The sequence below is a fragment of the Theropithecus gelada genome, chromosome 14 (genome assembly GCF_003255815.1).
Source record: "Theropithecus gelada isolate Dixy chromosome 14, Tgel_1.0, whole genome shotgun sequence".
In the NCBI taxonomy this organism is placed as follows: Eukaryota; Metazoa; Chordata; class Mammalia; order Primates; family Cercopithecidae; genus Theropithecus; species Theropithecus gelada.
The window spans coordinates 18453628-18466359 of NC_037682.1; the positions used below are offsets into that span (position 1 = coordinate 18453628).

The window sequence follows — 12732 nt, forward strand, 5'->3', positions numbered from 1 at the left end:
GGCATTAGTTGACCCTTTAACTCGCTGGCTGAGGGTGAGCGAGCAACCTCAGCAGTCCTGCTCCTTGTCACAGCAGTAGGCTTGACAGGGGATGGGTTTCAGTGGAGCTTAAGAAATATTTAAGGCCAGGCATAGTGGCTCATGCCTGTCATCCCAGCACTTTGGGAGGCTGAGGCGGGTGGATCATTTGAGGCCAGGAGTTTGAAACCAGCCTGGCCAAAATGGTGAGACCCCATTTCTACTAAAAATACAAAAATTAGCCGGGGGTGGTGGTGCATGCCTGTAATCCTGGCTACTCAGGAGGCTGAAGCATGAGAGTCGCTTGAACCCAGGAGGCAGAGGTTGCAAGTGAGACTAGGTCGTGCCACTGCACTCCAGCCTGGGAGACAGAGTGAGACTCTTGTCTCAAAAAAAAAAAAAAAAAAAAATTATATATACGTATATATATACATACACACACATACTCTTAGATGTTAATGGGACCCTTTAAATTCCGAAAGAAAAGACGTGTTTGTATGTAAACCCTTGGCTTGGCCACCCCTTTCTCTTGGGGGCTTCTGAAACATCTCTGTGCCACCTTAGGAGCCCTCACGGTAGTTACAGACCACTGGTCTGTGAAGTGGATGATTAGAAAGGATGGGCAGAGGGAGCCAGAGGGCTCTAAGCCATGGATTTGCAGAGTGTAGGTTCGGGACTCATTCAGCTTTGGGATCATCTGAAATTTCTGGACTCCATCCCAAGCTGGTAGAGTTAGACTCTCTGGAGCTTGGTAATTTGCATTGTCAGTAGGCTTCCCTGTGATTCTGAGAACACCAGGATTTGAGAACCATGTCTCTCATGGGCTGTGGATCATTGTGGGCCTAGAGAGCTCATCACGTGGTCTGAGCATTTTTTTTTTTAAAGACGGTCTCATTCTGTCACTGGAGTGCAGTGGCACGATCATGGCTCACTGCAACCTCAACCTCCTGAGCTCAAATGATCCACCTCGGTCTCCCAAGTAGCTGGGACTGCAGGTGCAAGCTACCATGCCTGGCTAAGTTTATTTTGTAGAGATGGGGTCCCATGATGTTTCCCAGGGTGGTCTTGAACTCCTGGGCTCAAGCAGTCAGCCAACTTTGGTCTCCCAAAGTGCTGGGATTACAGGCAATGAGCTGCCGCATCCTGGAGCTGCTTCTGGGTTGGAATGCCCAGTCTTGGCAGGGGTTTGGGAGGCAGTTCCTGTAATTATCCGTTCTGGGTAGCGATGAGCCCAAGGAAATGTGTGTGCCTAGTAGTGGTGACATCCGCCTTCAGAGGAGGCAGCCCTGTTATGCTTGGGCCTCTGGGTGGGTTCTGCCCTCTGGGGGACCCTGCCTCCGCAGCCCTCAATCCAAAGAGGTTGAAGACCACTCGTCCTTACCTGCCTCCAGTCTTGGATGGGGTGTGTCTGCCCCAGGCTGTGTCTTTCACAGCTGCATCCCACTGCCCTAACCCCAAGCAGGTGCTTGGCAAATGTTGACTGAAACCCTGGCTCGAAGGCTGTGCAGTATTAACCCTTTGTGGCCATGGTCTTTAAAGTTATGGGAACCTGGCCTTGAACCCTCTGAACCTATTTCCTGAAGGCCGTTCCAGCTGTGAGCACCTTTTCCTCTGGAAGGCTGCTCTTGTGCGAAGCTAGGCCCCTCTGCTCATTGTCTGAGGTAGGTCCCCAGGCCTGAGTGGGCCACTGGCCCCTACCTCCTAGTCCTGCCAGAAAAGCACCATAAACCCAAACTCACCCTCTCCCTTCTCCCCTCAGCCTAGGAGCTTTAGACTCACCACTTACCAGACACGAGGGACTTTATTTGTTAAACATGTTTAGCTATTAGACACAAAGGGGTCAAGACTTGAAGCAGTTTTTGCAAGTGAAATCATCTTCTGGCCCACCCTTCTCCATCCTACCAAGGCTACTGGCTGTTCTCCAACAGAAGGCCACAGCGGTTATGTCCTCCTGGTACTTGCGTCGCAGGTGTCACCCTTGATGGTGCAAGGCCCTGCGTGGCTATTCGGGTTCTCCCCCTTAATGGAATTGCTGTGAGGAGATGAACCTTATCAGGGGACCAGCAGAGACTGGTTCAGAAGAGACCGCTCTTCTTAAGAGGTTAGGAGGACTAACGGGCTACGGCCAAGTCCCCTTCCTAGTGATACGGTGGCTTCAGCACAGGCTGTCAGCTTGGGGCCTGAGTGAAGTTCGCAGGCTGACAGGACCAGGGAGAGCAGGCCATTCCCTTCCGGGGCCACTGGCTGGGCTGATCATCAGCGCCCCTCTGGCCGCTCTTGGGGCTGTTATTCGCCTTGTCAGCAGCAGAGGGCAGCACAACAAGGTGCTGGAGAGGAGGCTGGGTGGGCACGCCAAGGGCTGGGTGGGAGCAGGTATAGGGCGCTGTGGGCTGGACCCTTCGGACTCCTCAAGTCTCCGATTCGTCTGTCTCTTCAGTGGAGCCATCGCTCTCTCCATCCACTTTTCGGGAATGATGGAGAGGTCTCCAGGGGGAGCCAACCCGGGGAGGGGTCCGGGAAGGCAGGCAACTGGCCTCTGGACTGGCTGTGATTGAGTTGACCAGGCCTGGGACCTGGGCCAGCCTAAAGAAGGGAAGAAGCCTGGAGGGCAGCGAGAGGCCTGCTGTCCAGAGAGCGGGGCCTCCATGCCCACTCTTACACTAGGGTAAACCCCTGGGCTGCAGCCCCCAAAGGACTCAGAGGGAGGGACATCTCAGGCCTCTGCTGGCCCCCAGACCCTTCCCTGGCAGATGCAGGATGTTACAGACAAGTGGTGTTGGCCCCAGATGGGGCGCAGCCGTGTTCAACCCGTCTGGCCCCCACAAGGGGGCAGCATCCTCCCACTTGACACTTACAGCCGTTCCAGCTCCTCGTCCATTGCTGGGTCGTGCATCAGATCCCCCTTGTCAGGCAAAGCTCCTAGGAGATCATTGGGGGCACAGTAGTTAAAACGAGGGCCCTTCAGCCAGGTGACAGATTCCTCCATGCCCCTTACCTTCACAGCTCCCTGTTCTGCTGACCCTGGGAGGGCTGATCTGAAGATCTGAGGACTGCTAGAGGGGCCAAGAACAGTCAGAGCAGGAAGGTCCTGGCTGCTGCTTGATACATTATTGAATCCCACTGCTTACTTTCCCTGTCTGGGGCAGACACCACAGCCAAGGAGACATTCCCAGACAAGTGTGGTGATCCCCTTCCAACACTAGGTGGTTGTGACCTGGTGCTGGGAGTTGAGTTCTTCCTTGAGGCCTCAGGTAACTGGGCTGAAAAGGATATGGTCCAGGCTACGCCCAAAGGTCAGACATTACCTAATTTTGCGTCCCCAAATCAGGGTGACCCCAGTTTGGAGACAGATGGTAAAAAAAAAAAAAAAAAATGCTGCCTCTGCTTCTCCAAACAGGATCCTGGGGCAAGAGGAGAAGGCTGGGTCAGGGCCAGAGTTAACCTGGCATAGGCAGATTGCCAATTTGTCCAAATCTTTTTCAGATGATGCCTCCTGGCCCCTCTTGCCCTAAGTTAGTGTTTTTCAAACTACATCTCAGAGAACCCTCTCATTTGGGGGGTGCCCTGGGGACTAAGGGAACAGGGCTGACCTCCATGACGCGGCAAGCAGTATATCTCCAGATTTCTATTTTATACACTGGAGATGCAGGTGAGGCCCGAGACCACTTGCTTGTTTCTGTCTCCCATTCCACCCAACCACCCAACATTAGCGTGCAGTAAAAGTGGTTGAATGATAGTGACTTTTTTTTTTTTTGAGACAGTCTTCCTTTGTCACCCAGGTTGGAGTGCAGTGATCATGGCTCACTGCAGCCTCGACCTCCCATGCTGAAGCGATCTTCCCACCTCAGCTTCCTGAGTAGCTGAGACCAATGGTACATGCCACCACACCCAGCTAATTTTTTTTTTTTTTAAAGAGACAGGGTTCTTATATTGCTGAGACTGGTCGTTAACTCCTGGGCTCAAGGATTCTCTTGCCTTAGCCTCCCAAAATGCTGGGATTACAGGTGGAGCCACCACGTCTGGCTATTAGTGTTATTTATTTACTTATTTATTTATTTGATGGAGTTTCGCTCTTGTTCCCCAGGCTGGAATGCAATGGCGTGATCTTGGCTCACCACAACCTCTCCCTCCTGGGTTCAAATGATTCTTCTGCCTCAGCCTCCCCAGTAGTAGGAATTATAGGCATGTGCCACCACAACCGGCTAATTTTGTATTTTCAGTAGAGACGGGGTTTCTCCATGTTGGTCAGGCTGGTCTCGAACTCCCGACCTCAGGTGATCCACCCACCTCGGCCTCCCAAAGTGCTGGGATTACAGGCATGAGCCACCGCACCCGGCCAGTGTCCTTTTTAAAGGCCCTTAGAAAAGGGGGATGAGGTTAGTCCAGGCTGTGACCCAGTTGCTAATTGGCTTTTCTTTCTCCTTCCTAGTTCCTGCTGTTGGTGGGAAGGAAGGGTGGTCATAACTAGGAGTATGAAAAAATAGCAGGGCAGATCCCACCCGCCTCCCCCTTACTCTTGATTCCTGATTTTTCCCTGTTTTTTTTTTTTTTCTTTTTTGAGACTATCTTGCTCTGTTGCCCAGGGTGGCATGTGATGGCGTCATCTCGGCTCACTGCAACCTCTGCCTTCTGGGCTCAACAGATTCTCATGCCTCAGCCTCCCAAGTAGGTGGGATTACAGGCGTGTGCCACCATGCCCAGCTAATTTTTGTATTTTTAGTAGAGACGGGGGTTTCACCATGTTGGTCAGGCTGGTCTCGAACTCCTGACCTCAGGTGATCCACCTGCCTCAGCCTCCCAAAGTGCTGGGATTACAGGCGTGAGGCACCACACCTGACCTGTCAATTGCCTCCTTTCTAGTCCTAGTTCAGCGGGTAACCTCAGCTACCAACTTCAGTTAGTTGAGGGCTCCCCAGACTGTGCAAGCCCCAAGCACTGACTCAGAATAACCAGGCTGCAGGTGGCATGCAGTTCAGCTTGCTAGGGTTTGTGCTTGTGCATCCCAGAGCATCCCCGGCTAACTGTATATTGTGTAAGATAAGAAATATAAAGCATGCAGCACAGTACTTAGCCTGCTGTGGTTGGCATTTAGTGAATGTTAACTTTCCTTCCCTTAATCTCATTCCCTCAACTAGCAAAAGGAAGTGGGGGGAATGCTGTGTGTCTTTTCCTTGAGACTCAGGCACTTGGGATCCCAAGCACAGCAGGAGGATCTCTTGAGACACAAAAAAGAACCCCTTGCTGGGCGCGGTGGCTCACAACTGTAATCCCAGCACTTTGGGAGAGCAAGGTGAGGGGATCTCTTGAGCCCAGGAGTTTGAAACCAGCTTGGGCAACATGGCGAAACCCAGTCTGTACAAAAAACACAAACATTTTCCAAGATGGTGGCTCATGCCTGTAGTCCCAGCTACTAGGAAGGCTGAGGTGAGAGCATCACTTGAGCCCGGGAGGTCGAGGCTGCAGTGAGCTGAGATTGCAACACAGCACTCCAGCCTGGGCAACAGAGTGAGACTCTGTCTCAAAAATAAAAACAAAACCCCTTAAACTCTAGTAGAATGGAGGCTTACTGGCTCTTCCCTTAGGAGAGCAGTGGCTGTGGGAGGGGGAACAGTGGGGTGGGTAGAGAAGGCTCAGTGAAAAACCAGCAAGCAGGGAGAACTGAACCACTGCAGGCTCCCCCACTTTTGTTTTTCTCCCTTTCAGATTAATCAGATTTTTTTTTCAGCTTGGAATAAAGGTCTCCCCAGACACACCTTTGCCCTGTTTATAAATGGGATTCAGGTCTCTTTGATATATAATCTCTAGCACCACTGAGTAAATAGTCCTGTGTCTGCCCAACCTGCAGGCCGCTCCCCAAAGCAGAGCTGGGGATTCTCTGAGGAGGGGCTGGGCGCGCCTCTGCTGTGGGGAGACGGCTTCATGTTGGGGCAGGGCCGCAGGCAGGGAAGGCTGTCCTCTACCATGGGAATGTGTAAGAGCCATGTTTTGATGCGCATGTTCCTGCTCCCTGGGACTGAGTCTGGCCGTGGGAAGTCAAGGCAGAGACGGTGATGCCCCTTCCCCATGGAGCGGTGTTGCCAACAGAGGCCAGCTGCTCCCTGTGTTGTGCGGCAGGAGAGGCTGATGGCTGCTAGCTCTGACTTACCGAGGGCTTGGTTGATTCCATGGTGCTTTGAGAGAGCCATGAGGAACCCATAGAAGGTCAGTCTCTGAACGTTGCTGAGGGCCTCTTTGACAAGTGCTGGGGGTGGGCAGCTAAGAAGGAGAGACGCCACATTCAGAGCCTAGCCAGCCTCAGAGACATCTCTGCATCCATACTTTCAAGTTCACGAGGATACCCACAGCCAAGCCAGGGACCTGCCTTGGGAGCCCCAAGGCCCTGGGGGATCCAGCCCTTCACTGTGGTCAGGAGGGGCTGGCATGTTCACTAACTGGTGCTTTCACCGGAGTAGGGAGCGGCGGTGGGAAATGGCTAGGGAAACCAAATCCGTTGCTCGGTCCCTAAGGATACTTGTGCCACACAGGACAGCTTACCCCTCTCTTTGTGTAGAAAAGTTTTATACAAGGAGTACTCTTTCCTTCTCTCTAAAATGTTAAAGCCAGTCTGTCAGCCAGTAAATTGGTCATCTACAGTGGTCTTGCCCAAGGGAAAGCGGTCCTTTTGAAGTGAGCCATCTGGGAGCCTTTCAGTCAACAACTGGTTTGGGGGCAAATGGCACTGTTACATTATGACCAGCAAGGGTCCTAGAATCCCTGGGCCTGGCAGAACATCCTGCAGAGCTCTGCTCCACAGCCAGCAGTCTGAGCTCCCTGGGGCTGGGGGGCTGGGGGGCTGGGGGCTGCATGCCCATTCCTCACCTGTACTTGTGCCGATCACACAGGTTTTCCAGACACTGGTAGAACAGCGACGCCTCCACGCCCTCCAGCATGCCGGCCTCGCCCAAGGCAGGTCGTTGGCGGTGCTGCCCACTGGATGACGTCGGCACGATCACTGTGTTGGGGTTCTTGCCCGACAGCAGATCCTCATAGATGGCAGCCACACTGTCCAGGAATTCTGGAACCGTGGGGCGGGGGTGGGGGTGGACAGCTCAGGCAGGGAGGACATGTTTTGTCTCTTCACTATGTTCTCCCTTCTCTGTCAGCCCAGTTCCACACCAGCCTCAGTGCTCAGGGCATGGTATCCTGAGAGCAGAAGTTGTCAACCTTGTTTGCCAGCACAGTGATGAGAGATGACACTAATCTGTGTTTTCGTTCAAATGTCCCATCCCTCAGTTGTTCCTGGACTAGGTGAGACCTGCCATTGCACACTTTCATAGCACCCTAGGCTTTTTTTCTGGCACTTAGCCAGTGAGGAGCTTTCTGTGTCATTAATTGTCTGTCTCCTTGCTGGAATGCACAAAGGCAGGGGTCATGCCTGGTTGGCCTGTCCTGTCTAGCACTGTGCTTGGCACACATTAAGGCCATAAATATTTTTTGGAGGAGTGAACATGAGTATGCTCCCACTGGTAAGCCCCATCTTGTGTGGCCACCTGCCTCTCTACCTCATGAAAGCGTGTTGGAATACCAGCGAGGAACAGAGAAAGCCCGCAAGCTGCTGCTGAGTCAGTCATTTGAAATGGTTTTCAAAGTTGTAGTTGAGCCATTGTTAGAACTGCTGACTTATTGGCCCATCTCATCTCTAACACACACTGCTGGGCAGTGTCAGTAATGCTCCTGGCCCAATGTGGTAGCTGTCCCATCCCTCTGGGGGTGCTGTGAGAAGAGGGCTGGGGAGGCATTGAGGGGAAAATGTTCTCCCAGACATGGCTGCTCCTTCTCTAGGGCCCAAGAGCTTCGGAGAAATGGGAAATGACTCCCATTTCTTGCCACCTGCTAAGAGCAGGTGGCAAGACCCCAGGCTCCAGCCCCTGCCTGCACAGCCCTTGGGCTGCCATGAAGTAAACAGAATGTGGCCCAAGTGAGGCTAGGGCTAGCTGGGGACACCAGTTGGCAGGAAGGCCACCTCTAGAATCTAAGGACAGCCTTCTATTTACTGGAAGAGCCTGTTTTAAGCAAGTTTGTTTATGAACACAGTCAGCAATTTGTAAACCCAGCACTCCATTTGATGTCTCTGTATTTATTCCATCTGATTCCAGAGAGACTTAAGGGTGCAGCTGGCTGAACTGGGGAGCAGAGTGGGAGTGTGACAAAAGACTGGTGTGTACTTTTCTAAAGCTGTGGGGTGGAGGAGAATGTGCACGCAAACACACGATCGGTTGCCAAAGGAGAAACCCTTGAAGGCAGTAAAATAGCAGCGAGGTTGGGAACACTGGCTCTGGAGTCAGCCTCCAGGTCTGGTTTCCACCGCTTACGAGCTGCATGACTGGCTACTTACTTCTGTGAGCTTGTCTCTGAAAGGACCCTCTCTTAAGGCTGTTGTCAAGATTAAAGTCAGTGCTGTGCCTGCGACAGTAAGTTTTCAGTAAGCAGTGAATGCTGTGGATGTTGTTATTGTCATTATCACTTAAACTGATTTGTTGCGTTGCTGACTGAAAGCACTGTGGTTTTCAGTGTCTTCAGGAGGCTGAGGAAGTCAGCTCTGCAGACTGAATCTTGTGACCACCACTGAACGCTAGACATCCTGTTAGTGACCCGCAATGAAGCACACCCCCAAAGGAGGTGGGGAAGAGAAACGTGTGCCAGACACACAGATGGGCAGGGCCGCAGGGCGGGACAAGGAGGCAGGGTCCTGTGCGGAGCCAGATGGAGCCCGGGAACACTCACCTGAGTAGTAAAACTGGATCTGGAAGGCAAAGAGGAAATCTGAAAAAGACATCAAGCAGTCCATGGCGTCGTCCATGAGCACAATCCTGAAGGGGAAAGAGAGAATCTGAGAGAGAGAACTGGGGGAGGTTTAAGGAGGGGCGGGGCAGGTTTAAGGAGGGGAGGGAGAGAGGGGGAGGGAGGAAGGGAAAAGTGCGGGGGGGGAAAGGGAGAGAGAGAGAGCTGTTCCTGGGCCGCCAGTCTCCCCTGGGGCAGCAGGACATTTAGGAGAGGGCTCCCAAAAGCAAGCTCCTCCCAGTCACCTCACCGCTCCATCAACTGGACTCTGCCATCAAACTGAACTGACCACACTGTACCCAGAGTGGGCTCCCGGTTCAGTCTCAGTGGCACCAGCTAGCGGATGGAGCATGGGCAGGGGGTGGCGAGGAGAGGGTGCAACTGTAATGCAGCCAAGGTTTCTTTTCATATACTTAAGCAGTAAATCCTTTCATTCTGCTGTGAGGACCATTTAGTTCAGAATAAATACAGCTGATCAGAAAAGGCAAAAAGAACAGCCAAGGGGTTTAAAGGGTCTTGGCAAGTGGTACTGAGATTTAATAAGCTACCAAAGGGCCAGAACAGCGACAGACACCTCCACCCTGAGACACAGATGGCAGACAGGGGAGAGGGCAAAGAGCTATTCAGGAATCTGCACTTGTGAGGGTCAAAACCCACACTCATCTTGTGCTGCCGCCCTGCTCCTCCTTGCTGTCCACATTCACAGGTTGCCCACCCCACAGTTTTCCTGTCTCTAGTCCCTCCCACTGAGGACCCACCTCACAGGAAGAAAACCATCTGACTCGTAAAGGGATTAGACCAAGGCTATGTTCGTCCTCTGCTCAGCGCCTCATCTGAGCCGGGACAAGAAGAGAAGGAAATGAGCGCTTGCTGGGCTCTATCACATGCCAGGCAGGCGCCAAGCCATCCACTGGGGTGGGGCGGGCCCCCAGTCTGTTTCTGATTAGGCCCTTCTGGCTTTATCTTTCTTTCTTTTTTTTTAATTGTTTTTGGCCGGGTGCGGTGGCTCATGCCTGTAATCCTAGCACTTTGGGAGGTCGAGGTGGGTGAATCATCTGAAGTCAGGAGTGTAAGACCAGCCTGGCCAACATGGTGAAACCCCACTTCTACTAAAAATACAAAAATTAGCTGGGCGTGGCGGCACGTGCCTGTAGCCCCAGCTACTCGGGAGGCTGAGGCAGGAGAAGTGCTTGAATCTGGGAGGCAGAGGTTGCAGTGAGCCGAGATTGCACCACTGCAGTCCAGCTCGGGAGACAGAGACCCTGTCAAGAAAAAAAAAAAAAAAAAATTGTTTTCTTTTGCTCTCTCTTATATTTTTCTAAATCTCTCTCCACTTCCCTGAGTCAGAGGTTCCCTAGACTGGCAACTGGATCAGCCCCAGAGAAAGCCAGGATTGCTCACTGCTGGGGAAGGGGCTCCACAGAGACTGCGATATTGTGGTGCCACTCCCCTTGCTGCCATCTCTCTGAAGAGAGACAGCGGTTCCTGCCTAGTCTTTATTGTAATACGGATAACAATAGAAGCAGGTACCATTTCCTGAGTTTTTAATTGTTTTTAAACCCTACATACCGCATGGCAGGCTATCGAAGTATGTAACTGCATTCGTTAAATTTTAGCCCACAACAATCCTACAGGTGGGTCTTATATTTCCATTCTACACGTGAAGAGTCTGAGGCTCAGAGGTCAGCCTGCCAAAGTCACACACACAGCCGGGGAGCTTGCTGGACTCCACAGGCCACGCATCTTCCATGAGGCCACACTACCTCTTTGAAAATAAAGCTACAGAGCAAAAACACTAACATTTTACCTCCTAGTTTCTGTGGCTGATTTATTTTCTTTCTTGTTACTGATATGTTAGGCATCTCCTGGGGAGAACGACAGCTGCCTCCACCACCAGAGTTTAACACTAGAATTCCAGCTGGAAAAAATTCAAGACTGGAGGGCGGGAAGAAGCAATGCTGCTGAGGGCCACAAGAGAGTGCCCTGGTCCCTCCATCAGTAGTTCACGGGACTAAGTGCACTGCCAAAAGCCAAGTGGTTACCCCATCTTTCATAACCCAAGGAAAACCCAGGCAGCAAAACTGCTCCTTCCCCACCCAGATGGCAGAATCTGTTTTGACAACTGGATTGCGGGAGCAGGGAGACGGCAGAGGGCGGGCAGTTAGAGAGGACTGGCGTTAGCAAAGACCCCCAAACTGCAGAAGAAGAGTGAGCTCTCCCAGGAGCGCTCAGGGAGCGAGAGCCACCGGCACCTCAAAGCTTTTCCTTGGCAGGCTCAGCAGGGCAGACAAAGGCTCTGGACATGAGAAGTCACTGACTTTCCCTTCCTGCCCTGCTCTCAGGACAGCTGGAGCCCCAACAGTCTAAAGTGAATTACAACAGAACAGTACTGGGCTGTGAATATCCCCAAGCAGGAAACCACCAAGGAGCCCAAGCCTGTCCCCATGTTCCATGGCTTCCGTTGATCATCAATTGGAACACAGTGCTCCCATAGCAGCAACTTCCACTTACTATTTATTTACATTGCGATATAATGAAGCACTATAAAAGTCACCCTTTAAAAGTGTACAATTCAGTTTTTTAGTATATTCACACAGTAGCATCACTGTCACCACTGTCTAATTGCAGAAGTTACCTCCATTTGCAATTCTCACCAATAGGCCCATTCCGGAGCCTGCCTCGGAGCAGAAGCTTGAGCTCATACTTCCCAAAGGGCTTCACAGCCTCGTGGAAGCCTTAATGCTGAGTGCCACGAGCATCTTCCTCTTTCAGCCACAGATGGGACTAGAAGCTGTAAACAGGGCACACCCTTCCAGCCTCAGAAGTGGTCTGCAGCTTTCTGCTAGGGGCCATCTTGACCTCAAACATCAGCAGTCCCTTTGGAGATGGGCTGTTGCAGAAGAGGGGGTGCGCACCATGGGAGGGCAGGGGTGTCTGTTGGAGCAGGGCAGCCCTGCAGGTGCCCTGTAATACGGGTAACAATAGAGGCAGATACCTTTTTGTTTTTAATCTTGCTCTGTTGCCCAGGCTGGAGTGCAGTGGCGCAGATTGGCTCACTGCAACCTCTGCCTCCTAGGTTCAGGTGATTCTTCTGCCTCAGCCTCCCTAGCAGCTGGGATTACAGGTGCCTGTCACCATGCGTGGCTAATTTTTGTATTTTTAGTAGAGACGGGGTTTCATCATGTTGGCCAGGCTGGTCTCGAACTCTTGACCTCAAGTGATCTGCCCGTAGAGGCAGGTACCTTTCCTGCCTCATGGCAGGCTATTAAGGCATTTGACTACATTAATTAAATTTTATCCTACAGCAGTCCTATGGGTGGGTCTTATTGTTATTTCCATTCTACAGGTGAAGAGTCTGAGGCTCAGAGACTGGGGAGCTGAAACATGCCGAGCAGGAGGAAGTAGGGGGTGAGTGAAGGGGGGGCAGACAGAGGTGAGGGCTTTCTTTCTGAGGGACATGTGGCTGGATCATAGCAGCAGATGTATAAAGGACTGAGGGTTTTTTTTTTATTGCAAGCAGTAAGACTGGCTACCTTTTAAAAAGCCAACTGGATCTGAGCTTGTGTTAACAGCAACACCGGCTGTGACTCTCCTCAACCAGAAACGTGGGGCATCCTAGACATCTTGGAAACTCCCCCCACCCCACCCCAAGCCAATCAACCATTCACCAACTCCTATCAATGCTATTGCTGAAATTTCTCTTGAATCCATCTACTTTCCACATCCACAGCCACCATCCTATCCCCAGCCTCCCCCTCTCTTTTCTTGATGATGGCATGACCTCCTACCCAGTTTCCCTGCAACTACTCTTGCTTGCTTTTTTTTTTTGAGACGGAGTCTCACTCTGTCACCAGGCTGAAGTGCAGTGGCTCGATCTAGGCTCACTGCAACCTC

At 52.0% G+C, this 12732-nt stretch overlaps 1 protein-coding gene across 7 annotated transcripts in view; it reads right to left on the reverse strand.

Annotated features, from left to right (window-relative positions):
* Positions 1–12732, reverse strand: part of C14H11orf49 (chromosome 14 C11orf49 homolog) — a 245848-nt gene that overhangs the window by 317 nt on the left and 232799 nt on the right. For 3 of the 7 annotated variants that reach the window (XM_025356813.1, XM_025356814.1, XM_025356820.1), the window contains 3 exons: positions 8782–8867; positions 6877–7072; positions 5738–6273 (listed from right to left, as the gene is read on the reverse strand). In XM_025356813.1, coding sequence (XP_025212598.1) covers positions 5820–6273; positions 6877–7072; positions 8782–8867 — 736 coding nt within the window. In that variant the 3' untranslated portion in view covers positions 5738–5819. Of the gene's footprint in view, positions 1–1800; positions 2620–2873; positions 2938–5737; positions 6274–6876; positions 7073–8781; positions 8868–12732 lie in introns of those variants that run through there. The other 4 variants (XM_025356819.1, XM_025356815.1, XM_025356817.1 and 1 more) reach the window with 4 other exon arrangements.